A 27,556-nucleotide genomic window follows, 5' to 3' on the forward strand; every position below is an offset into this window, starting at 1 on the left:
GTGTTTAGTGCCCAGGGCATGAGACCAGCCTGCAACTAAAAACAAAATCTGATTCTGTCACCCAGGACAAATGTCTTTTGGAAGCCCACCTTGTAATTTTGAATAAATAAAAAGAGAGCAAACTTGGTGCCCTTCCTTGTCCAGCACCAGGACACCAGACCATCTTCCTTTCCCCAGTTGTGACCGGCCATGTTTATAAGAGTGCACACATCTTATAAACATGTGTAGGGATACTGGAACACCTCTTTCGCTTTTCTATGGGTGCATAAGCATCCTATGCATTTCCTGTGGGGTACTTGAAGCATAAAAGTTGGGAACCACCTATACTAATAACTGAATCAATTCATTGATACAATTGACCATTCAAACAATGATTGACTATCATATTGAGAATTTTGTATACCTTATTCTTTGCGACTCTCGTGGAATTAGATCTTGATCTTCACTGCATGCTCGTTTCCTTATGATGCAATGCCTTACTAACCCAGAGTCTTTATTTAATTGATATTTTTCTTATTTTGAATAATCTTGTTTTAGTAATAACTATATATTACAAACACATATAAAAAAAATTGAAGCAAAATACTCATAAATTGGCTTTTTTTTTTAAAAGTCCTGATTGTTTATATCTCTGAATGAATCTATTCGGTGCTGCATGAGGTACTTTGCTGATAGCCCAACGTTTAGCTACACTTAGTCTTTTTTTTTGTCTCTGGCCCAGTGAGATATGTATATTTTTTGGTGAATGAAAGAACCTAGTTCTTGTGTGTAATAGTCTTTTGTTAAGTCGAGATGTTCATCTCTGAAGAATAGGAATTTATAATTGATGTGCAATATTGTATGTGTGTTTGTTGTATATACAATTTATATGTTTGCTTCTGTGGTTTTTTTTTTTAATTTGTTCACTGCCAGCTTTATCCAGACATTTTTTCACAGGGCTTGGTGTTTGCAATATGAGCTTGCATGCTTAGATGATAAGTAGGTTTCCCTTCCTTTAATGTACTTGATGTTCTTAGATGTATTTAAATGGGAGTTGGGCTTGTGGTGTTAGAGGATGTTATTTCGAGTTTTGTTTCTTTTTATTGTATGCATTTGTTTCTTTTATTATGGCAGCTATATAAAGCTCGATAGCAGAGGAAATACCAAATTTTTTCTATAAATGTATGAACTCTAATAATTCTTGAGAATATTCACCTTTTTTTTTTCTTTTAACTGTCTTTTTCCCCCTTTTGCTGGAACTTTAAAATATGCTGAAAAAAAAACGTTTACTGAATGGAAAATAAAATGTTCGATTAACTTGGAAAAAATCCTGCCAGAATTTTATATGCTTTGAGTCATTTCTGAATTTTTGATGGAAAATTGAATCGCGCTTCACGCTTGAGAAAAGTCTGAGCTTGCGATAATGAATTTTCATAATTTTACATGTGTGCAATGGGAACCAAATCTTTATTCTGAAGGTTTCTTAATTTTTAGTGACAGTATAGAAACAAACTTTTTTTTCCTTTTCTTTCTTATGTGATGTAAAATCTTGCTGCGTGGCCATATAGCGATTGTAGTTTTAAGTATTTTGTGAAAACAATCTGTTATAAAAACTCTATGTTCACTTAAAGATTTCTGTGTATGAAGTTCAAAGGAAAGTGTGTATCCATCCTCTTTTATTTTGAAAAAAAAATCTGGTTTATCTACATCGGGGGGTTTTTAACCTATGGATCGCAAGGGCTCCTCAGATGGGTCATACAGATTTACTTAGTCTGATTATAAATTCATTCATTGCACCACTGGTTTCAGGGGTGTCTTAACACTAGAAAGGCAGAAGCGGTCATTTTGACTACAAATTTGCTTTGACACCCGAACGATTTACCTCAGGTTGTTGAAATTTCATGACCTCATATTGTTGAGGATCTCAAATTTCTAAAGTATGAATATTCTTGGTTTCTTAGTTTAGTGGTAAAATGAAGTTCTACCTAGTAGCGGTCATTTTGATTGCTACCATAATTGATAAGAATCTGATATTATTGAAGGAAATACACTATTCCAAAATTAATGAAGAAATTTCAAAATGATCCAGAATATATGAGAGTAATAACTGCAGATTTTATGAAGTCCAGAATTTATGACAAATTATTTCAGAATTAGTGAAGCTTTCAACAGTGTTTGTTTGATTCAGGGTACTGGGCTTAGGGCCATCCGAAAAACATCATGTACATCATCTGGTAAAGTTATTTTTTTGAGAGCCTCTACCTGGATTAAAAATGCTTGTTTACCAATTTGTATGCTTATTCTCAAATTCTAACATCACATTGTAATAGGCACCCCAATTCCATGTGTTAAGTTGGTGCAGCATTGCCTGGGCTCAGCCCCTGTTGGCCCAACTGTTCAGATGTCATTGAATAGTTTCTCTTATTTCGAAAACTAAAGTTTTTAATCAGGAATATTTAATAATATTTAATAAAATTTTTCAAATTAAAAACAGACTGATAGGTTGCAAAGTTGGTTCTTTCCTTATGAAGGAAAAAAGTTGTCAAGCAGGTGCTAGAACTCCCAATATTACCGCAATATATTGCACATATAAACAGGGCTTCAGTGATATAAGTATGTTATCCCAGGGGACTTGAGTGCCTTCAGGGAACCTAACCATTTATTAAGCTTGAACAAAATATCCATACATGAGCAAGTGCCATTATGCACTTCGCCAATAAACAAGTGTAAAATTTATGATCAAAAAATGATAGAGGTAAATAAATAAGGTAAGGTAAATAAATAAATAAGGTTATAAATCGCATAAACGAGAATAGTTCTTGATGAAATTTGATCTGCTTCTCCAAGGATTTTCATTTATTGATGATAATTAAACCAATCTGCAACTAGGCTGGTCTAATCTCTGCAAAATGCATAATTTTATTCCATCCAAAAAGCATTCATAAATTGCTACCTGTAATCAGCTTCTCTGTAAGCTCGTGCAGATCATATTTATCGTTGACTACTTTGGCTTCTCTTCTCTAAACAGATGTATGAGGTCGCTGTCTGGGTGTACTTGATGTCTTATTCTAGTAGACCTAACAGACATGGGTGGCTCTCTATCTGGTTCTGGGGCTGTAGCTCTGATATCCTCAGTGTGCTGCTGCAAGAAGCGGACCAGTCTACGTGTTTTACTTTTTGAATCCTTCCGCTTTAGGATGCACTGAAGCCAAGGTATTTGCAGATAAAGAAATAGAGTAAGGCGTACTAATAAAAAAACTTATTAAATGGGTCCGATTTCTTCAAAGGCAAGTGGAATATTTTTTCTGAAAGCATAATACTCGCTGACCGAGGAAAGATCTTTGGTGAGCCCTAAAACTGAATGTTGGGCCCTGCCCATTACACAAGAGACATAGGAAATGAGCAGTTATGGGTATATTCAATCTGCATGAAAATTGTCATTAGGAATTCGCTGAAAATGTGAAACAGTAAGTCATGCATGCATTAGAGCAGGGGTTCTTGAACTCTTTCAGCAGCGACCTGAAATTAAAAATATTTTATCTTCATGACCGATGGGGCTAGTTTGGAATTGAAAATGCTTATTATTCTTTATTAACAAAATTTTAGCTTTTTGAAAAGCCAGTGGCCTGATAAGTGAACTTGTAAGGGGTCTTCAACCTTTCAGACTCATCGGGTTAAATTGAAACTTGGTTAGTGACTTGTGAGCCATCAACTCGTACAACTATTTATTTTGGTAATTCCAAAATTATTTTCCTTCTCAATATATCTTGAAATAATTTCTTTCAATGATTATGCAATTACTCTTTTATTGATTGTGAAATAATTTATGTATCAAAAAATTACAAAATTATTTTTCCTCATTCACTCATAAGTTATTTTTTTCACTAATTTTGAAATTATTTTTCATTAATTCTGACTTTTCACAAATTTGTTTCAGAATTATTTCTTTCATCAATTCCGAGAAATTACTACTTTCATTAATTTTAGAATTAATCATTTTTCAATGTTTTCAACCACGGGATATACATTGAAGACCCCTGTTGTAAGATTGCAAGCAAATTTGTACAACCCGTCTCAGAAGTCTCTATGACATCAAGTCGAGGTTGCAACCAGTTGGCTAAGAATCCCTGCATTGGAACATAATCACACATCTAACTTTCCCTAATATTTTAATAGGCTATTATTATGCTTTTTTTTTTCTGCTATGGCGTGGAGTTGAATTCATTGTAATTTGATATCACTTTAGTATTTCACAATTGGCATTTGCTGTGGCCTTAAATTGGCAAGCTTTCAAATTTTTCGACTGAAAGGTTTCAGTGGATCATATCACTGGAACCAATGTTAATGTTGTTACAGGCCTTTTTCCTTTAGAAATAAAAGAGGATGGATAAAGATTTCCCAAACCCTTTATATGCATACCATAGGTGCCAATTCCCAGACTTGACAGATCTGTAATTGATCATGTGGTGAAATATTTCGCACCAAAGAAAATGTCATGAAAGTAAAAGGGAAAACTAGGGATTTTTTGAGATTGCATTTAGATGACCATATGACATGCTTTCCTGGAGCATTCCTATATTTTTCTGTCCTATTTTCTTTTTTTTTTTTGGAATAATTGGCAACTTTGCTGGTTTTTGGGATCATATTTGGCGACAATTGGATGATCGTCTAGAAAAATAGTATGTGTTACAATTTTTAAATTTTACAGAAAACTAAAGGCATCTCATTTCAATGTTGTAATCACTGCAGAAATCACATATTTCTTTGGTGTGCCCTTATGTGGTTTAGTTTTGGACACTGAAACCATTTACCACAGAGTTTTTCACATCACATTTTACTTTCACCTATAAAAAAAACTAACAGATATCGTCGTCATCCCCCCTCCCTCATGCTAGAAGCATGAATGTGCAAATTCCCAAATGACATTTGAATGTTTATTCTATCCATGTTACTCTATGAGTGTCATCTCCCTAAAATGCTTTGTAGCATGGGTTTCAATAGGGGGTTAAACATTCATGTTTCTGACAAAACGTAGATAGCAAAATAATTTATCCAACCAGCTAATAAAACCAAAGAAGTGAATATTTGCACAGTGACGCTTCTAGCATGAGGGGGACGGTATGCTCTTCTTCCAGATATCTATTCGATTGCTGATTTTGCATACTTGAAATCCTAATTTGCTAATTTGCCCTGTGAAAACATGGTCAGCCTGGAAGTGCAAGGACTTTGACATTCTTTGGAGATTTTTCATTGAAGCAAAGCATAATTTGAGGATTCTTAGGGATTTTTCTATGAAGATACAAAGAAGTTGAAGAATCTGGTTTGTGATTGGAAGATTTCAACCCTTGCAGTGGCAAGATATCTCGTCTAACTTGATCCACTTTATTTTAGCAATCCCAAAATATGTCTGGTTCTTAAAACCCTCTCATTTCGGCAATCCCAAACCCAGCTACTACGTTGAAGTTGTTTTCACTGTCAAACATGTTTTCCATTTTCCCGACCTGTCAGTCAATTGCCAGTAGGCGGTGTCAGCTTTTGTTCAAAGTCTAACAGAAGGTGGAGAGAGAGAGAGAGAGATGTTTTTTTAATTTTCCCTTTGAGGTAGTATAGGATTATGCGTACAGCATAAATAACGGAAAACCCAGAGTTTTTCCCCCCTCTTGTTATTTTTATTATTTTGTGTGTCGGGAGTAAAGCATTTATGAGCTTACGCAATCCGAAAAAATATATATATTATTTTTGAAAATAGTTTTTCTCTCTGGTTTCTAAAAAGTTTAGTGATTTCCATTGCAGCAGTTATAATGTAGGTCAAGCAAATTTTGAAAACCACTTAAAGGGTTAATGAAACTGAAAAATTGAAAGGCTTCTGAGTAAATCGGAAGCATTGGTACCTATGGTATTACATATTTAATGTCCCTGGCATTTATCAAGCTGTGATTGTATGACACATGCAGTATATATACATATGGAGACCTTTTTATCGATTGCAGAGACTGAGTACTCTGTAAAACCTTACGACATCCCAATAATTTTCTGCAGTCACTGTATCCTTGAGTCTGATCAGCTTGCGATGAAGGGGAAAAAATCGTCATGAATTAATGCTTAAAATATCAGTGATAATTCATTATACTGCTACCTGTTATTTGAATTTTTGGAAAAGTACAACCAGCATTTCTTTTATCATATCAAAATGAATTCTAGTGTAGTTTTTTTCTATTTATGGTTACAACTGCGATATTCTAAATGATGGCCTGAAACACAAACTATCGATATATATTTAGTCCTGATTCTATACAAATGTTTGTTTTTATGTATTTGTTATCCAAGATATGAACAAATTACTTTTTTTCACTCTCTCTGTTGTGATTTTCCTCTAGAGAAATATTCAGATTCATATTTCATTGGAATTTTATTCGTTTGTTGCGAAAATAACGAAAAATGTTTTATGATTATCCTCATTTTTTTGTTATACTAAGTATTGTTGGAAATGGGTTTGATTGTGATATATATATATATGAATATTTTAGTTTATGTTGGAAGCAGCTGAATTAAAACAAAAGTGTTGTAGCTATTTGGTGTTAATTTTAATCTTTCCGAGAATATTTTCATTTTGGAAAATCTTCATTTGATGGTTTTTAAACACATTCATTTGTATAGCTTGAAATTTTGCTTCCATTGTTTTGTTTTCAGGATTATTTTACTTTGTTTACCTATAACCCCAGAAGGTATGACTGCGCTTATACTGGTAAAAAGACTCGTGTGCACAAGAATATAGGTGGAGATAGACTTGAAAGTTTGGGGGGGGACACGGCGATTGCTGAGGGGGCATGATGATGCCTATTCATATATACGCAAATACATTAGATCAGTCGGCTTTAACTTTGCCACTGTCCCCCTCTGTATCTCCGCCCATGCAGCCAAATACAAACGTAACCATTAAAAAAAGCAGAATAAACATATTGAAAAAATACTATAAAATGTATATGTTACAGTAAATGTGATAAATCCATTATTATATACATAAGCAGTTATTATACATACTTACCAATCATCTTGGTAAAAAAAAATTTGATAAATTTATTGTAACTTTTACCAGCAAATATGCATAATACCCCCAGCGTGATTGATAAATGAAAAAAATTTAAAATTTGATAAATACTGAAACATTATCATTTTACCAGTGATCATGTAGAAAAAAAAACCAATTGTAGTTGATAAATTTGGTAAATACTTTGAATTTATCTCTCTTATCTGATTATGCACAAAATCCCTAGCGTAATTGGTGAATTTGATAAATATTAAAAAAATTCCAAATGAGTCTAGTGTATGTGTCTTGTGAATACATAGTGGTACCCTAATATAATAAAAAAAATTTACAATCGTGCCCAGATTATAATGATGCATGTATGAATTACCATATAAAGTATATCAAATAGTGTAATTTATAGTGTTTTGCCAATGACATGATGCTCGAGTATTATGCATAATCACAGGTAAAAGTAATAAATTTTTTTAGCTCTTATTAAATTTACCAACGACACTTGGGTACTATGCATGATGACAATAAAAGTGATTAATTTAGGGGAAATTTGACAAATTTACCAAAATGTTCAGCAATTGCTCATAATTCGTTATTATGCATAAAATATCTGGATTTATCACATTCACCATAACATATATATATACTATATTCATTCACAATACAGAAAACACTTTGCAAATGGAGCCAAGTCAAAATCTTCAATAGTGGAAGTAAATCTTGTGTAGGTGGCGCGCGCATATGAGATTTAATAGCAGGAGATTACCACATTCTCACAATATGGCATCTGTACCCATGAAAAAAACAAATCTCTTCTGCCTGTTGGTATTCTTATTTGGAAGTGAATGTTGGCTCATCTCTGTCCATGATCTCAAAGAATTGTTCTTCTGATGGTAGATGAATCATTTGGTGGACTAGTTTGTAACACATTTTCAGATCTGCAACGATTCTGCATCATTGCAGAGAGTGCAAACCCAAGAATTCCAGCCTCTCACAATAAAACAAGCCGCTCATGTCAACCATTAGTTTTTTTTATTTCATTAGAATCTGTATCTCTCCAAACCTGTTATATTGGGCTTGATGAATTGGGGAGAAAAATTCAGGTGCCAGCCAAATTTCTCAAGAGCAAAAAATTTTCCGAGACTCGATGACCCCTGTCAGACAAACTAAAATTAGTTCTGAAAATTTTGTGTCGTCCTCTGACTCAATTCAGTAATTTCACAAGGTTTCAGATGCTCTAGGCGTCCATATGTAAATACGGGAGAGGGTGGTCTACCCCATTCGATGAAAAAATTATATTATTGGCATAGACATGAGGGTAGAGGTGGACATCCCCCCGTTTGCTATACACACCCTCAGTGATTTTCCCTCTTCTCTGTATGAGGAGTTTGTATCCGCTTATGCTGGCTTCTGGGGATTTGTGAAGTTCTGGTGTGAGGTATAGTATTTTTGTGATCAGTGAGTAAAATTTCTTCACCATTTTCACAATTTAAATCAATGTTCATAAGGTGTGCATGTGAAAACCATTTAATATGCACAATATCAAATGAATTCTTCATTGATGCACATATCATATTTCCACACACAAATAAGCCAGTCTACAGAGATATCAAACTCAGGGGGGAAAGGGGGATTTTGCCCCTTATAAAGAGAGAAAATCTGAAATGGAGTCGTAGAATTTGTGAAAAAAATGCTTCCTCTTGTCCTATACCATCTTGTCAAATGGCATTCAGGCACAAATGCCCCCCCCCCCCCCCAAACCACCAAGATATCCATAATTTGGGAGTATATGGGTCTGTCCTCATAAAAGTTTGTCTGCATAAGCTTTGTTGCTCTGACGTGTGGTTTTGTTTTACGAATTTACCATGCTTTATCTCACTTCCTTTTTTCACTATTCTTTTCTCTTCCCCTACCCAGTTTCAACCGCAGTCTTGCTACTATTACTTGCAGCTGCTGTGTAAAATCAGAGACAATGCAAGCTCCTGCTTCAAATCCATGTTGAGCAAATCAGAAATTCGTCTAGTGAACTTTGCTTGGCTTGCAATTAAATATTTAGTGACAGCTGTACACATAGAAGGGAAATCCCACTTAAGGGCAATGCATAGCCTGTGCATGTAGAAGCACCTTAACGATAGAAGGACCATGCCAGTCATTTTGGCTGTTTTCGTGTTTTCGCTCAATTTTCATGATAAACCAGATAATTTAGAATATTGAAATTTCATGACTTTTCCTAGAAATGCTTAAAACGCTGTCCAACTATCATAAATATAAGAAAAAAATCAGCTGAGATATTTCTAGTTAGACCTAGAAGGACCATCATCGGTCAATTTGACCGATAATGTTATAGGCACTTTCATAGCCATGCACAGAAAATATTTCAACAAATTCTGGTGTCAAATTTCTACTAATGTAGATATGATCACTTTGGCTAATTGAAAACATCCCTCACAGTCAACTAGTTATAAAATAAAAATACTAGTTTGGTCAAAAATGTAGATCACTACATTTTTGACCAAACTAGTATTTTTCATTAAAAATTAATGAGTAGTATTTTTCATTAAAAAATCAAACTAAGATTCAAGTCATTGAATCTTATCTGAAAACTAGTAGAAATTTGGGCACATGATTATTTTTCTTCATCAATACTTGCTGAAACACTGAAGCAGAATAATACTACCCTGGTATGTATAACAATAAAAGATCGAAAAGAAATTTCACGAGAAATTTATCAGGGACCCTTTCATATAAAATGTGTTTGAGGCATGATGGTGGTGATGATGTCAATTCAACCCTCAAATGCCTTGAAGTTGGAACAACTGTTACCAATGTTAATTCCCTATATGCAATGATTAATTCCATTCAAAAGTAGTTTACTTTTCCCTATCTTGATCATCTTTTTCCCTCTTTTTAGAGAAATTTATGAGGACACATCCAGAGGACCCCAGTAATTGTTTGAAAACATTCTGAATCTAATTTCCCAAAAAGTTTTTGTCCCAATTCAAAAAATACTTTAAAACATTAAACTAACATTAAAAATTTGAGAAATATATATATATATATATATTAGGTTTTTTTAAATAACGCACTCAAAACTCCTATAAAAGAAACATTTTTATTTACAACAAAAATTATAATCATAACATAATGTGAACATTGAACATTATTTTGTCCTGAAAGAGGATTTAGTAGCAGTTGGGTATTTTTCACGATCTCTGGCAAAAATGTGTTTATTGTTGTCTGGTCCTCATAAATATCTCTAAGAGGAAAAAAAATGGTCGAGATAAATTATGCCTACAGAGCGACATAGACTTGGTTGAAGGAGTGCAGAGAAGAGCTTTTTCTTTCTTTCAAACAGAGCACAACTCAAATCTATCACCATCTATGGGCGATTTACTACTTAGTGAGTTGTGCCGGAAGTGTAACTGTGCGTGTACCCCTAACAGTCTGAGTGTATATGTAGTGTTGTGTTTGATTTTTCAGTGCTGTCATTTATATTTCAGTAGTGAAGTGAGTGATGTGTTATAATTACATTTGTACTGTTTGTAGATCTGTTGCTCTGTGTGGCGAGACTTTTTGAAGAAGAGATCGGCTCGCATTCGCACTTTCAAGTTGGGAACAACAGAAAACCAACTTCAGCTGCCCACCACTGTGGCGACGGTGGGGTTCAAACCCGGGCCCTCTGCAGAGAAGAGCTATGTGTGGTGTCCTTATTGGCACACAGGCTTTAATTATGAAGAAAGACTTCATTTTTTGAATATGTTTGCATTGGAAGAACGCGAGTGTCAGGGAATATAATAGAAGAGTTCAAAATTTTCAATAGGATGGATCATGAATTAATATGGCGTCAATTGACTGCTTTTACAAGGGGACGTCAATATAAATTGGTAAGGGACAATACGAGGTTATGGTGTCGCAGGGAATTTTTCCCTAATAGGGTTGTTAATAAATGGAATAGCTTACCCCAGTGGTAGTAAATTGTAACATAATTGACATGTTTAAAAAGAAATACGATAAACATGTTGGGATAAATCGAGAAGCTATCCATACTTGGAATAAGACAACCATAAGTATTCTTATGGGAATTGTATAATATTTCATCATTATATTGTTTGTAATTGGGTTGCTGCATTTTTGAAATATATGACATCCATATTTGTTACAGGCATCTTTTTCTCAGCCACCTCATTGGGCATTTTGCCTGTTGTGGCCTTGTATTTGTATTATAAGGAAGAGTATACTGCTTTTGAAAAGAATTAATCATTGAGTATTGGGAATTAACATTGCTTACTACGGGGTGATCCAAAAGTAATGCAATCCGGCACAAAATAATTAATTTCTCAAATTCTACCGATTGTAAATGCAAAGTTTTTCATAGACAGTAGCACTATACTGTTCAAGATGGAAAGTCTTTATTTTTTAATTTTCCATGTGCTGATACCCTCAGTGGGGCTTTTTGTTGTTGTTGTATGATGAAGATAATTTGTTACCAGAAGCAAATAATTTTTTTTCTTTCATGATTGAACAACATTTTTCAACTCATTCGTTTGAAGCCGTTATTAAGGCATTCAAAAATGAATTCCCAAATGTTTCTGACCAATAAGAAAAGAATCTTCCGAATGGTCTCTTTTTTTCGAGAAATTGGAAATTTTGTCACTTTACTGAGCCAGCATCATAGGCGGAGATAGACTTGAAAGTCTGGGGGTGCAAGGTCAGTATTGCTGGGGGAGCACGATGATGATGTCAATTCATATATACACATTTACATGAGATCAGACGACTCTACCTTTGATGCTGGGCCCCATGCCCCAGTATCTCCACCCATAGCCAGCATAGAACTCATGAACTAAAGCACAAAATGTTGAACAGCTGAGAGAGAAAAATGTTGAAATGCTGGACTGCTCACTGAACCCTGAAGAAATTAGCATTTAACACCTATCCTGTTTGGGTTGTTCCAGGTTGAAAGCTCCAGATCAAGCATCTTTCAATTTGGTGCACCAAAAATCTGTACGTCTATCATGAAAAGTCTCTGCATACTATCAAAATTGGTGTGAGGTGCACAATTTTACACTGTAGGATAGTGGGTCTAATTTTTTCTAAGAAACAGTGAATGGCAAATTATATAGGGATATTATCTTCTGATTCATCTCACTGGTGGATGAAAATGAATGTTTTTGCTTTTTGCAACAGAATGCAGCAAACTGCCATATATCTAATGGAACAATGGATTTTTCCAAGCATTTTTCAATGACCACCTTATTTCAAGAGGAATAGCCAAGATCACCAGAACTACCTGTCTCTTCCCCTCCCCCCCCCCCCAATTTTTTCCAGTGGGGACACCTGAAGGTATATATAAATATATATAATCCCCACTTCATTGATAAACTAAAAAATATATATATATTCAATCAGAGGTTGAAAACATGAGTGCGCTTACCCTGAGAAAAGTGGTCAGAAACCTGGCAAAAATAATACACGCTTGTATTCACTCAAAAGCCTCACATTTTGAATACATGTAATATTTTGGAGCAAACTTTGTTTTTGTATCCCCCAAATGTTGTTTCATTCGAACTAATATAATTTTCTGATTTTTTTTCCTTGTGATAGCATTTTAAAAATAAAATCATTTAAAACGAATGGCGTGACTATTTTTGAATCACCCTGTATGTTTCAACTTCAAGGCATTTGGGGGTCACCTAGCAGGTGTTCAATTGAGCTAAAATTTTGCACAGATCGTTTTCTTGTGAACTGAAACAATATCGGAGGTGGGAGCTAAACTTTTAAAAAGTTGAAAAATAAGGGCCACCCTAATGACTACTCTCTTGTGTAATCTTGTTTGATCTAACTACTTTGATAGCCTCCTCCCCTCCCCTTTACATATATCCAGGGCCGCAACTAGATGCTTGGTCACCCGGGGCAAGCGTGCATTTCGACACCTTCTTGTAATGTTGAAGGCAGGTTTCAGAATGAAATTTGCACCCCCCCCCCCTCAGGTCTAGCGCCTGGGGCACGAGACCCGTCTGCCCTCTCCCTAGTTGCGGCCCTGCATGTATCATAATATGATTAAAGGATAATGTTGTTATTATCCTTACATATTGATCGCACCATGAACAACAATGATTATGAAAACTACGCACTGTGATATTAAACCAAATAAAATTTGTACTGGATTTTTTGACAATGCAAATAAAAATCATGTCGAAGGAATTCTGAGGAAATGCAAATACTTTCATAAAAAAAAAAAAGAACTTCAAGAAGAAAATAAAATGTTTCAGGATCAAGAACCGCAAGTCGAAGTGAATTCTTCGTATCTTTTCAAAATGGGTAAATATGCTGGCTTAATTTTCGTCAAGGCATTCATCACATCTTGATTGCTGACACTGAGACAGAACGAATCACCATCACCAATATGAGATTCGGATGTTCGTGATTCCTCATGCTGGATAGCTTTTCTGATGCTCATCATTTTAATCTCTTTGGACAGTAACTGTAGATCAGCTCCAGAGTAACCCTCTGTGAGATCAGCGATTTTTTCGTAGTTGATCTTAGTCCTGATATTGACTTTGTTTTTACAAATCTTTGACGGAATAAGGTTCTTCAACATCAGGACTCGTTCGTCTATAGATGGCAAAGGAATGTATATCCTTCTCTCCATCCTCCGCAACATTGAAACATCGATATCCCAAGGAAAATTTGATGCACACAATAGAAACACAGGTTCTTGATCGTGAGATGAGAAACCATCTATTCTTGCCAATAGTTCTGACTTAAACCTTCTGCTAGCCTCATGTTCTTGAGATACTCTCTGAGACACAAGACAATCGACTTCGTCAAGAAATATGACTGACGGAGAGTGCTGGACAGCCAGGTCAAACAAAACCTTGACAATTTTTTCCGAATCACCACGCCATTTGCTGGTTAACACAGCTGGGGAGAGATTGAAGAAGGTGGCATTGCATTGGGTGGCGGCAGCTTTAGCTAACAAGGTCTTGCCCGTTCCAGTTGGACCGTACAATAACATCCCTCGCCACGGCGTTACGATGCTGTAAAGATCAGGATACCTCAAAGGATACACGAGAGCTTCTCTCAATGCTTCTTTGGCATCTTCGTGTCCTATGACTTGATCCCAACTAATGTTCAGATGCTCCAATAGTATTTCGTGGCAAACCATTTCCGCCAGCATCCTCCATTCATTGTTCAGATCCAAGTTGGAATATATACCTAAGGGCTGTATCAACTTTGCAACTTCATTACCAGCACTGTCATCATCCAAATGATTTGATGGCTCTAACTTACCGCTGACTCTAACCTTGTGATTGTTCCAGTGCATGACTCCGGGAACTGATAGGGGCTGCCTAGGCTTCTTGAACCCTTTTTTAGGGGGTTTTGAGGAGTTAATATCCAACTTCTTGCATATCTGGGCATAGACTTGGTATTTCAAGTAATAGTAGGATTCGAAATCTTGCATTATCATCTCGAGGTTGATGTTGTCACAAACTTCGAAGTCATCAAAATCGAAACCAACCTCGTTTTTTAATTGTAGCGCAGCGTTGAGGTATCCATTCCTCTGTAGAAAATCGTAAATCAACAACAAAATATTTCTTTTCCTGCGATTTTTCCTCTCTTCCTCCGATTTATTGGCCTGGTGTGCCAAGTTACTCCTCAAAGTTTCCATTTTGAAAGGGATCCAGCTCACGATTTGTTTACAAATAATAAATCCGTTACTAGGAGGAACATCAGAGGAAGGGGGAGGAGGACGATGCTCCCTTTCATTTTAAAAATACTAATAATAATTGAAATATTTTGCGAAAAAGGCTCATTTTATTAATTATGCAAAGAAAATTCGAATTGAGTTCATCATTAGTTCGTTATTTAGCGCAAATTGTGTCCCGTTTTTAGACATGTGGGAATAAAATATGGTCAGTGCATTTATAATCCGTACAGTAGTAATTATACAGGGCTTTCGGATTAATAATTCCTATTTTACGAAACTTTTGTCATTTTCGGTGATGTCAAAGCCGTCGAAGTGTTGGATCCGCCGCTTGGAAAAACCACGAAATATGCACTTTGATCATCCCATTTGCGTGTGTTACTCAAATTTATTGTTAATATTGAAATGAGCAACCATGCCTAGGAAACAAAGCCAACCACAAAAACGATCAGCGACTGGACTTTCGGACTTTTATTCGAGTGGTTCGAGCGGCATTTCGGAGCCTCCGGCGAAGAAATCGCCATCGACATCATTGAATGATTGTGAAATTGAATCACTTGCGATTTGTTTGAATGATCTTCGAAAGCAGTCCGTCAAGAGCAAGAGACCGTCCAAGGTGGAAAACTTCGAGATTTGCGTCAAAATCAAAAATCCTCAATCAAAGTATTTAATTTCATCTGTACCGATATCATCGGAAAATTTATTCGATGACGCGACAGTCAATGAATTCCATATGCGCATCGATAATGACCTCAAACGTTACTTTCTTAGCTACGAGGTGAAGGATGAAGGAGGTGGAACAACGAAGAGAGATGTGGCAATCGACTGCGAAATCCCGTCCCATATATTCACTGGCATTGTGACTTCGAAATGCTTTGATCTCGAAATCGATATTCATAAAGTTCCTCATGTGTTGGAGATTTTTCTCGGTTCGAAAGCATTGAAGCAGTTGAACGGCGCTCATGAATACGTAAGACCTACGCCTAAGAAAAATGACTTGAAACAAGTTTTATCTCACTTTTGCGGATTTCAGTTTGAAGAGGATTCGGAAGAAAATGCTCCTTACGATATGAAGATATTGGATCAGTTATATGAAAAGCTATGTTCTGAAAGAGATTTGAGCCATTTGAATAAATTGCCTGATCTAAGTGATTCTCTTCTCCCCACGTTAAGGCCTTATCAATCTTCCGCAGTTGGATGGATGCTTCATAACGAACGACAAAATATTCCTGAAGATTTCATGCATCTTCATCCTAGTTATGTGGAGTATCTCACCGTCGATGAATATCTGTTGTATTTCCATAAGCACTGCTTCTTCTTTACGTCAGAAAAGTATACTTATTCGATGAAAGTTCGTGGCGGTGTCTTGGCTGATGAAATGGGTCTAGGAAAAACGGTGGAAGTCCTTGCTTTGATACTATCAAATCCACAGCAGCAGCAAGAGCAGAAGCAAGTGGAAAATACTTCGCCAGATGTAATGGACTCTTCTCAAGAAGATTGGGAATCATTTGACAGCGATGACAGCCTTTTGACAGATAGTGACTCTTCTTATGGTGGTTATGGGCCACGTCGGAGAAATTTAAAACCGGAAAAGGGGAAATTTGTCTGTGTGTGTGGTACTTCTCGGAGAGGTCAACGGAAAACTGTAGTCACTTGCATAAAATGTGATTTATCTCAACATCTGGAATGCATCTTAGAGAAAAATGTTGTTCCAGACAAGAATTCGTATATTTGTCCTTATTGTTTGGTAGTCGAATCATTTAGTTCACGTGCCACATTAATCGTAACTCCCGCGTCAATCAGCCACCAGTGGGATCAAGAAATAACAAAGCATTGTAAGGAAGGGGCTCTTTCTGTATTTATTTACACGGGAGTTAAAAGTCAGAAATTTGTGCCTCCATCTGTATTAGCCGAGTACAATATCGTTTTGACGACATATGAAGTGTTTAAAAATGAAGTTAAATACGTTGAAATTAAGCATGCGGATTCAAGATCGTCATTATGCCGCCGTCCAAAGAAATACGCAGTACTGCCATCACCCTTGACAGCCATTGAATGGTACCGAATTTGTCTGGATGAAGCCCAGATGGTTGAAGCTTCGACAAGGAAGTCAGCAGAAATGGCTTTACGACTTAGAGCTACCTATCGGTGGTGCATAACGGGTACTCCTATCCAGAGGAGTATCGAGGATTTGTATGGATTGTTCTTATTTCTCGACTATGAGCCATTCCCCGTGAAGACCGTGTGGAGAGATATATTATACAAGCCATTTTTATCTGGTGATTATCAACCTATGATTGAAGCGATGAAGCCAGTTTTTTGGCGGACATTGAAGAAACATGTTTCGGATCAAATAAACATACCAGATCAAATAACTATAGACCACAAGCTTTCGTTCTCGTCGGTGGAGAGATATTTTTATAGGAGACTGCATGAGAAATGTTTCTACGAATTTTGTGCAAAAGTATACAATTTTGAATCTGATATGATGACACTGCATTTTGACCGTAAAACGCTTAGTAATGTTTTAATGCCGCTGAGGAGACTTCGTTTAGCTTGTTGCCATCCTCAGGCTGTGAAAGGTCAGTTCGTCCCGCTTAGTAAATGTATATTGTCCATGGAAGAAATAGCAGAGGCGCTTCTGAAGAAAGCTGAAACTGAATGTGAAGATGCTAATCGAGAGCATGTAGCTAGTATCAATGGTCTGGCCGGTGTATCCATTCTTCAAAATAATCTCACAGAAGCGTGTAAGTTTTATGTGTCTGTGCTGAAATCTGTTGTGGCAAATAAACCTATGTTCAAGACAGATAAACTACAGCAAATACATACGATATATAATCTTCTTGAGATTTTGAAGATTCAAAAAATTGATAGCTGTTGCTCTAGTGGTTTGTGTCCTCGCAGTCAAACTGATCCCTCGAAAAGTAAAGAAAATCAGAGTGACCCTGAATCTAATAATGGACTCAAATTTTCCAGTTCTCTTGGTCATATCAGTGCAGAAACCGGAGAAAACAATTTAGAACAGAAAGTAGTTCCACCAAGCATGGAAAATTCACAGTTTGTTGATGTGTCAAATCCAGTTGATTCCGATGGAAAAAACGATATACTTTATGAGAGCAATGCTGATTCGAAAGCACAACTCAATGAAAATCATGAGGATATCGAGCCAGCAGATAGATGTCACAGTGATGAAGCTAAACCGATTTGTTTGACTGAGCTTTTTCAAGGATTACCCGATGAATTCAGTTCTATTGAAAAACTAGGGGGAACTCTTGATGCATTGTGTGTAGCTTATTCATCGAAACATTGCATCTTGGTAGCAGAGGCAGAGAAAGAACTGAATAATTGTGTTTCCCAGGTCGAAAAATTAATGAATCAATCCTCGGTTTTCACAAATCGTCCGTGGTGGAATGATGTCATCTCTAATGAAATGGTTGAGGATAATAAGCAAACTTTGCTTGAAAAAGTAACAACACATATCAACGATCCAAAAGCTGGAATAAAAGATTCCATCGTCAGCAGTATTACACACGCGAGTGGGCTTATGTACACTTGCTATACTCTCTCGGAAGCGTTACAGGAAGCTCGTCAAAACTTGAAAAAGTGTGTTTCGAGCTTAGAGACTCCTCCTTCAAAAGAAGTCATGAATTCGTGCATAGATTGTCACTTGAGGCCAATGGACAAAAAGAAAATTAAATGCATTTATTGTAACTGCGAGACAGAATTTAATCGTTATGAAGAAAAGTTATTCAACATATCTGAAAAGGAGAAAACAAAGAGGGCTCTCACTTTAACGGAACCTGCTGAGGAAGGCAAAGAGGAGGAGCTTCCAGCTGGGAAGAGGACTGGAACTTGGGCTGACGGAATCTTGGAACAAATACTGAGAATCATTTTGAATCATTCCCGTTTGAATAGAGGAGCTGAAAAAATTCTAAAAGACGGCTCGACTACTATTGAGTTATTTGACGCTATGAAAAAGGAATTCAAAGCTTTAAGGACGATGTGGATCCAGAAGACTGATTATGTTTCAGCACTGGATGAACTAGAAATGGCAAAGCTACGATTAAGATTACGTTTTGAGGATGAAGAACGTCCTAAAGAGCCTGTTCCAAATGTCATCGAGCCTGACCAACTTTTTACCAATGAGAATAGCCTTTACGTCCAGAGACAGATGTCTAAAAATTTGTTGAATGAGAAAATCGGCAGGCTATTGTATCTGAGGAATGTAGTGAAAACGTACACCAAGTCAGAAGATGAAGAAATATGCCCTATATGTCAATTCACCTTGAAGGATCAATGGTGCATACTTCTCTGTGGACATCGCATTTGCATCGTTTGTTTAGGAGTCTTCATCGAAGCAGCACAAGCAAGGAGAGGTCGCCTTCAGTGTCCTATCTGTAGAGAGTTTATGCAGACTACTGATATTTTGTTTGCCAATGCCTCTTCCAAGAATGAAAGGCCTCGTGAAATAAAAGGAAGTTATTCGACAAAAATCATAGGTATAATTGACGTTTTATTGAAGATCGAGAAAGAAGACAAAACAACAAAAACAATCATTTTCTCTTCCTTTGATGATGTGCTAAACCTCATCGGGAAAGCTCTGCTAGAAAACAACATTCCGTTCATCGACATGACTAAGAAAACAGATTTCATCAATAAAATTGAAACATTTAAAACCAGTCACGAGAATGTGTTGCTTCTGCCTCTAAGAACAGGTGCAAACGGACTGAACATCATTGAAGCTACGAATGCTGTGTTTGTCGAGCCTATTTTGAATAGCGCAAAGATACAGCAGGCAGTAGGACGCATACATCGAATCGGACAGGAGAAACGCACATTTGTACATAGATTTTTCATCAGTGAAACAATCGAAGAACGCATACAAAACGTTACTCAGCTGGATCATTCCATCAGCGCTAAAGATGATGCAGAACAGTTCTTCACCATTAAAGAACTGAAAAAATTATTCCAAGAATTTTCGTGAATTTTTTTATTGGGTGTTAAGTAGACTCCATGTCCTTGTATTATGTCCACGTGTAATCAAAGATGAAATTTTTTTGCTGAACTGGGGAATATTCCATAATTGGAGATGAATGCCAACTGTAGCCATTTGTAAAATTGCCAACAAAAAATTTGGTGGCAGCTCTAAAATTCTATTATTATAGAATTACGAATCTTTCAATTTTAGTTGGTTTTTTTTTTCAGAGTACTGTATATACTCCTGTATAAGCAGAGTTTTTTTTTAAACATTTGTTCCTTAACTTGGGGTGGGGAGGGGTCAGGTTATACTTGGGTCATTTTTCAAGGAGAAAATATTGACCCTCACTTTACCAAATCATATACAGTAGAGTCTTGATAATCCGAGGGGAATGGGACAAAGACTACCTCAGATAATCTAAATCTGAACATGATAAAAAATGCTTTAAATGTTGGTTTTACTATTAAAAAATACAACCAAAAGCAGTTGTAGCATACTTATTGTATTTTTATTCTTGAATAAGATATACCTGCTATACGGCGTTTCAAAAAATGAATGTGAAAAGGACATGAAGATTAGAAAGTGATTGAGAAGAGTTGGGGGATGGCATCGATGACAAAAGAGACGCTGAAACACTGATACCTTTCAACTGCTTTTCCAATGATTATACACAAGCAAGTAGGGGGATAATGCCATTACAAATAGAATAGTAAAACTTACCACTTGAAAGTTGGAATTGTCTATTCAAAAGTCTAATATTTTATTATGCTAGTTACTCATTATAGGGCCACGGGCTGCCTAATCCCTTTCAAACTGTACAATATATACATATTAAACTTCCTGGGCTCAGATTTTCAAGACTGCTGTAGCTTTGTGGCCTTTGCACGACTAACTTGAAGATCTGCGACGTCAGTGGACTACTTTAGATGACATTATTAATAAATAGAGTGATTTTTATAGCTATGTTCAAACCAATGATGTTGAAAGCCAAAGTAAAAAAATTTAAAATGTCTTTGCCTTTGATACCCGGTGGACTAACACATCGATTTTACGTGTCATTATTAGCAAGCCTTTTAAAGATTATTTAATGAATTTAGGGACCTAATGAATGAGTTTCGATGATAAAAGAACAACAAAGAACTGCGTCTTAAAGAAACTTTATACATTGGGTTAGTGTGCCAGGGGGTTCACGAGGCATAGAATTCTGTTTCCCACTGAAATCATCAATAACGTCTTAAAAGTGTTGTATCAGTAGCACGATGGATGAACTGAAGACGACATCCTCTTTGAAAGTGACGATGGTGATGACAGCACAGTTGATGATGGAAACGAGATGCCACACCACAATGATGACTTGGCTTTTGATGTAGAGTTTGGAGAAAAAGAAATATGTCAGAAAGTTTGAATCATTTTTCATTGTAACTTTTTCCCTTCTAAAATGCGCTGATTTTTTGGGGGTTGGCTCATACACTGATTTTCAATTTATTGTGGTTCTGAAGTAAGGGGTTTAGCTTATACACGAGCATATACGGTATGTGGTTTACTGCAGCAGTTATTATCATTATTTTTTATTAAAAACTATGTCATTTTAATAATATGATTAGTGAATTTTAAGTCCATATTGCTAACCCATGCTTCAGCTAAGTGTGGTTGGAAGCCGATTTTCCATTCCCAATTATGGAGTATTTCCCAGTTAAGTATTGATTTGTGATAAAAGATTATGTGAATTTTATTGGTTATTGCTGATTCAATGTATGGATTTATTGGACTCTGCCACAAAGCTTGGCTGAGAAATCTCTGCAACAAGATAAGTCTGGTAGCAGAGTTTTGGAATTCCTGTATGGATTTGTTACCCTTAATCTCCTGTGCATAACCCACAGGTTATCTGAGAAAAAAGATTTTTTACTGCTCTCTGGGCAATAGTTTTTTTTGTCTTTATAATTCGAAGCCAGATAGTTATATTCATGTCATTCACATGCTCGCACATCTTGGTCATTCTTTTGCTCATTCACTGACCGTCTCTTAGTCACTCTTTTGGTTGCTCACTGATCTGTTTCCCTCATAAATAGTTACTCTTTTGGTTATTTACATGCTTCTACATTGTTTTGGTCTTTCACACCTTCTTGGCCACTCTTGTTGGTCAAGGACCTGGTCCTTTGCTCACCTCCACGCTTACATATGCTCACACACTATGTGACCCTCTTGGTTATTCATATGCTTATATATACGCATACATTGTGTACATGTTCTTTGCCCCCCCCCCCCCCGGAAAAAGTTGAAATGACAGCCTTGCCGCACCAGAAAATTTGCATCCACCATAATGTAATGTAGTGAAAAACTGTGTGTGTGTGACAATTTTTTACCCTGGGCTCCACTTTATAAACCGATGCATATCCATTGTTTTTGTTTCTCAGCTAGTAGATGCAATGCATCTAAAATCACTCTTTCTTTTGCAAATTAGTCTGTTCAATTTGTATTCTGTTTTTGTCCATTCAATTGAATTTTAGAAAAAAAACATTTATTATATATTTTTCTGCAATTATTTTTAACCCTTAAGAAAATCTCAATACAGAGTAATTTTACTTGGTTGCGGACCTCACAAAATCACCTTATGGGTCAGGTGTTGGCCACCCCTGCCATAGCCCGGGACAAATAACAAAATTATACAAGTGGCCCACAAAAAATGATCAAATCACTTCAGTGGCTCACGGCACATTGCCAGATCATTTAAGCATCCCCAAGCACATTTCCAAATCACTTGAGCAACCCGTGGTAAACCTCCAGTTCCCTTACATGGCATATGGTACATTTGCATGCAACTCAGGTGGCTGGCTGCAAATTCCCAGATCACTTGAGTGGTTTGCGGCTCGTTTTGAGATACTTGAGGTGCTTTCCAGCATACTTATTTAAGCAGCCTGTGACACATTTTTATGGATCACTTTAATTTCTTGCAGCACATTTTTAGATCATCTGAGTGACTTGCTGCACATTTCCAAATAACTCTGTGGCCCATGATACAATTTTAGATTTCCTGAGTGGCTCAAGGCACATTTTAAATAACTCAAGTGGCAAGCAACACGTTTCCAAATCAATGAAGAGGCCTGAATTCCCTAAAGGTTGAGCACCCTTGGCTTAAAACCTTATGAAGAAACTAATTTTTCAAGCAAAGATGCATTTTTAAATAATTTTAACTGTTGAGCTCGCTAAGCACCAGTTGTGTGTTAACAGCTGTTGTCATGATTACGGTTACCAAATTCGAAAACTGAGAAAGCAGGATGCCTGCATGCACCCCCTTAATGACGTCATTTTCCCCAATTCTCACAACAGATGGCATCTCTATTCTGACTGATAAACCGGCCACAACAATAATTTTTCCTAACTAAAACAGAACTGCAAAAAAAAAATCAGGTAATTTCAATGGCTATTCGTCAATGGAAAAAAAAATTCATGTTAACAAAGATATGTGTTTCGAAGTGGAAAACTAACATTTTTTCTAAGAAAAATAATTCCAGAAACTTGAAAAGAAGGACATCTGGTAACCATAGTCATGATAAACGTCTGCACTTTCGGGGTCATGCACCGGCATTCGAAGTTATGTGTTTTGTGTATCTTCGCCTATAAATGTAATTTTATTGGGAGGGGGGGGAAATGCAACAACGATAACGTCTGTCATCTGTACAATAGTTAAATAAATTCAGTATTTAATACTGTTTGTGTTCTGTTTGATCAATGGTTTGTGTCAATCAATAGTAATGGGTCAGGTTGCCCTGGACTTTTTCAATAAAATTCTTTTATTTCAGCAAAGCTTGAAGGCTTTCCACACATAGGGTGAGGGCTGATACAGAGAAAAAGTAAGATTGCTCCCCCCACCATTCAGTTAAAAATTGTATTATTGCCATAGGGGGGGGGGGGTAGAGGTATACATTCCCCCGTACAAGTTTACAAAAATTTTGCCTGCCCTGACCATGTGTGATGAAGCGACCGACCAAGCAAGTGACTATGAATTAATGAAAGACTGACCGTAGGACTAATGAATGTCCGTGAAACTAAGTGGGTGACCAGTTGAAGGGTGAATGGGTGCGAGGGATTGAGTGGTCACTCATATGGTCAGGGCACAGGAAATGTCAAGCAAAATTTACAGATCGTCCCCCCCCCCCCCATACGAGGAGTCTGTATCCGCTTGTTTCCACACCGCATTCTTGGAGGTGACATTTTTGAAAAATAAACAGATAAATGAATTTAAAAAATCTGTAAATTTACCTCCCTTCTTCTCCAGAGGAGGAATTTATCTAGACTTATCTTAGTTTTCACACACATTAAAGGTATCACTGTATTGGCAAGTAGAAAACAGGACAACTGGCGATTTGGCCTGCTAGTCCCTTCATCATCATGATGTAGTGTGCTGTATCACATTTTCTTGTGTACGCAGTTGCTTGTTTTCAGTTCGCTGATTGCTCACCATTCTTGTGTCAGAATGCCTCCACTAATAAATGGTCGATTTTTTTAAATAAATGTTTTGTGTATCTTCAGTGTTGGTACAAAACTAAAAACTGCATCTTTTCTCTGTCTCTTGGGTTTTAAAGTGTTTTCAGTAGCGCTGTGTGAGATAGAACAGGCACCTCAAGTCATTCAGTCAGCCAGTCTCTTAAGAGAGTTCTGTTCCTTAAATTCATTAAGAAGATTTTTTTGCAGTCAGTTTCATCTAATATCTGTTGATGGCATATGCAGAATATTCGCAGACTATTCTCTGCCAGAAAATTTACTAACAACAATTCACCACTAGGAAAATTTAAAGACAAACAATTCTACAAAGTGATGCGAGTCACTCATATGTGGTCACTCACCCATCCACTCTCTTGATCACTCAAATAGTCACTAGCTTTGTCACTCTATCATCCACTCATATGGTCATTCTCCCAATCGCTCATTCGTTAGCACAGTTTGACCAAATTGGTCCTTGTGCCACAAAAAACAAATTACTCCTCGCTCACTCATATGATCATTCATCAAAACACTCGCTTACCCACTCATATGGTAATTCGCTCACTCACCTAGTCACTCTGTAACTCACTCACTCGCTCATAAAAAGTTGGGAACCATAGAAAACCAACTTCAGCCGACCACTAATGTGGCACCAAGGTCCATGATACAAGCCTACTACTTCACCAAACACCAACTCTGGCCATATTGCTATAATGCAATTTACTGCCATTAATGAGATGGCTTGGAAATGAAGGCGCTGTCTATCAGTGGTCGTCTCAAGCTTGTGTTAGGGAAAATATATTACCCTCCCTCGGATTCGAACCTGAGACCGTGACAGCAACCTTTACGGTGGTAGACGAGCATCTTATCACCAAGCCACTCGGCACAATACAAAGCTTGTCACTATGACCACTCAATCACCACCACACAGCTCTGTCTCCACCATACACACTACTGGAAACACAACCCTATCTTCAGCATTTCCACCACTGAAAACACAACCCTGTCTACACAACCCTGTCTCCACTATATATGCCACTGGAGAAGACACACCACTGCCTTCCTTATTTCACGCGTTGTGGCACTGAAGTAAAGTCATTAGTAGCCTCCCTTCTTAACTTCAGTAAATGGCTCCCTGGTGGGACCATACAGAGAGAGATTGAGACAGGTTTAGCCATCTGGTGTTTAAGGAAGTGCACTTGGCTGGTTTGCTAGAGGACCTGGGATCAAGTCCCAAAGGAGACCAGATGACTTTTTGCCTCTGCGTAATATCCAGAAAAATGTCTTGTTTGTTCCATGACGGCTCCGCTGTAATTTCAAAATCATAAAAAGAAAATCCACTTAGAAGTTAGACATTGAAAAACAGTTTTATTACATATGACAAATATATAATATGTTCAGCGTCTCAATTTCATCTTATCAAAATAGTTTTTTCTTCCCTCTAAATATGACACACGAAGATATACATGTATATATCAGTAAAGCTCACAACATCAAAATGTGAACACATCGATAAGAATCATTGGAATGTTTATCACATGCAGGGAGAAATGGAAGTAAGGCACAGGAAATTTGTCATTACTCGGAGGTGGGAAATTTACGTCACGTTCACACAGAAAGAGAAAAATCTCATAACATTGAACAAAAACCTTAATGTGTACATGAAAGATATTGATTCAGAGATAAAACCGCAAAGCATTAAAAATCTTCAGGTAAAACGTGCAGTTGACAAAGGAATTAAACATACTTTAATGTTTGTGAAATCCCTCTATATATGACTACTTTTTTTTATCTCGAAGAATAGGTGGAAAATATTCCATTCAAATCCTAACTATTTACATTAATGCAGTGGTTCTAAAATTTTTGTCACCCGCTGCATCCTTGAATTCATGGTTCATCTGCGGCTCCCAGAATATTTTATAGTACAATGTTTCTCTACTTTTTTTGTGGCACATAACACACCCTTCGGACCATATTTTAACTTATTAAAAACAATTTATAATGAAAAAATTATGTATATAAGATCAATATCTCTGGAACCCTAGGTCAGGCACGGATCCAGAACGAGCGAATCCCTTCATAAAACTGAATTAAATGGGAAAAATAGGTAGTGTAAAGTACGGAAGACAACGAAACTACACAATAAATCGCCCCTCCAGACACATCACCTTGGGTCTGCACCTACCCTGAGGTACAGTTCAGTGAGCTTCCTTCTTGTAGGGGTTGGCCATTTCAACATCATGGGTCCCCGGGCAAAGCAATGTTCCCATATTTAGCAGCAAGTAACAGCTTCCATATTTACATGTACTTGCAATCGAAAATCGTAGAATTAGATCTCATTAAGCAGGACCCTATGGATATAAGGCCACGGGTCAGGAGCACATTGGTTAAGGTAGCCCTGTTTCTATGGACAGTTCTGCTGGATTCTGAATATAATCACATTTTTATGCACCATATTTCACTTGAAAGCTTTATTTCTTCATAGCTCTCTGTGGCTCCCCCTTTCATCCAATTTCCATTCTCTCCCCTCCCCCCCCCCCGGGACTACAAGGGAGTGGTTGAGAACCACTGGTTTAGTACAGGGGGGTGCAAAACCTCCTGCCCAAGGGCCAAATGTGGCCCAAGAGGTTCCATTTGTCAGCTAAAGATTTTCTGCTAGAAATGTATCAATATATGTAAACACAACACAATAAATGCCTAGGCTGACCACGTTTCCTTTATTAAAAATTTATCACCAATTATTGCCAGAAACATTGTCAAATGCAAGTAGTTGCCAATTACAGCCAAAAAAAATTGTCAAAGGAAATAATTCATGTCATGAAAATAATCTTAATTCTTGATGTCAAAAGTCCAAGTAAGGCTTGTTGAAAATAAGGGAACAGAAACAGGATATTTTATGAAAAAGTTGGGACAAACAAAAATTGCGGGAATATCCATTAACACCCCGTCAGTGCTTCAATCATCCACATACAATGCGCATAGTAGCCTGCTCAATGTTTAAGTTTGCTTGTACTGTATGGGCTGGGTGTGCATAATGGTGTAGTGTGTCAGTGATGGGGTGGGTTCCAACCCAGATTTTATGTTTGCATCACCCTTTTTTCCGATCATATTGAATTTGCAACGTCTGAGTATGATTGCCATCTATCTTTCACAAATAAAAACTTGTTATGGAGCAAAAGAAATTTTTTTTTTTTTGCTCCCACAGTGAGAGAGGAATTTCTGACTATTCACGCAGCCAAAGAATAAAAATATAGGTCATCCTCTCTACATGCAAAAGTTTCTGGCCCAAGAATGGTAGAATTATGGATATCTGGCCCATTGGACTGAAGAAGTTATGTAGCCTTGGTGAGAGGCACTGAAATTAAGAAAA

The 27,556-nt window shown here is 36.9% G+C and overlaps 2 protein-coding genes across 2 annotated transcripts; one reads left to right on the forward strand and one right to left on the reverse strand.

Annotated features, from left to right (window-relative positions):
- Window positions 1–13,224: 13,224 nt before the first annotated feature.
- Window positions 13,225–14,690, reverse strand: LOC149089055 (katanin p60 ATPase-containing subunit A-like 2). Its single transcript, XM_089239946.1, has one exon. The coding sequence runs from the start codon at window positions 14,688–14,690 to the stop codon at window positions 13,293–13,295; it is 1,398 nt and encodes a 465-aa protein (XP_089096072.1). The 3' UTR covers window positions 13,225–13,292.
- Window positions 14,691–15,047: 357 nt separating this feature from the next.
- Window positions 15,048–23,136, forward strand: LOC149089056 (E3 ubiquitin-protein ligase SHPRH). Its single transcript, XM_089236961.1, has one exon. It carries the CDS (start codon window positions 15,142–15,144, stop codon window positions 19,708–19,710), a length of 4,569 nt encoding a protein of 1,522 aa, XP_089093087.1. The 5' UTR covers window positions 15,048–15,141; the 3' UTR covers window positions 19,711–23,136.
- Window positions 23,137–27,556: the final 4,420 nt, after the last annotated feature.

This window comes from Pholcus phalangioides, unplaced genomic scaffold, assembly GCF_987345545.1.
Source record: "Pholcus phalangioides strain wild (caught in Gottingen) unplaced genomic scaffold, Ppha-v1.0 ptg000002l_1, whole genome shotgun sequence".
Taxonomy (NCBI): domain Eukaryota; kingdom Metazoa; phylum Arthropoda; class Arachnida; order Araneae; family Pholcidae; genus Pholcus; species Pholcus phalangioides.

What these genes read in the sequence shown, in the direction of transcription:
- LOC149089056 (XM_089236961.1), top strand. Translation starts at nt 15,142, where the DNA reads ATGCCTAGGAAACAAAGCCAACCACAAAAACGATCAGCGACTGGACTT.
- LOC149089055 (XM_089239946.1), bottom strand. Translation starts at nt 14,690, where the DNA reads ATGGAAACTTTGAGGAGTAACTTGGCACACCAGGCCAATAAATCGGAG.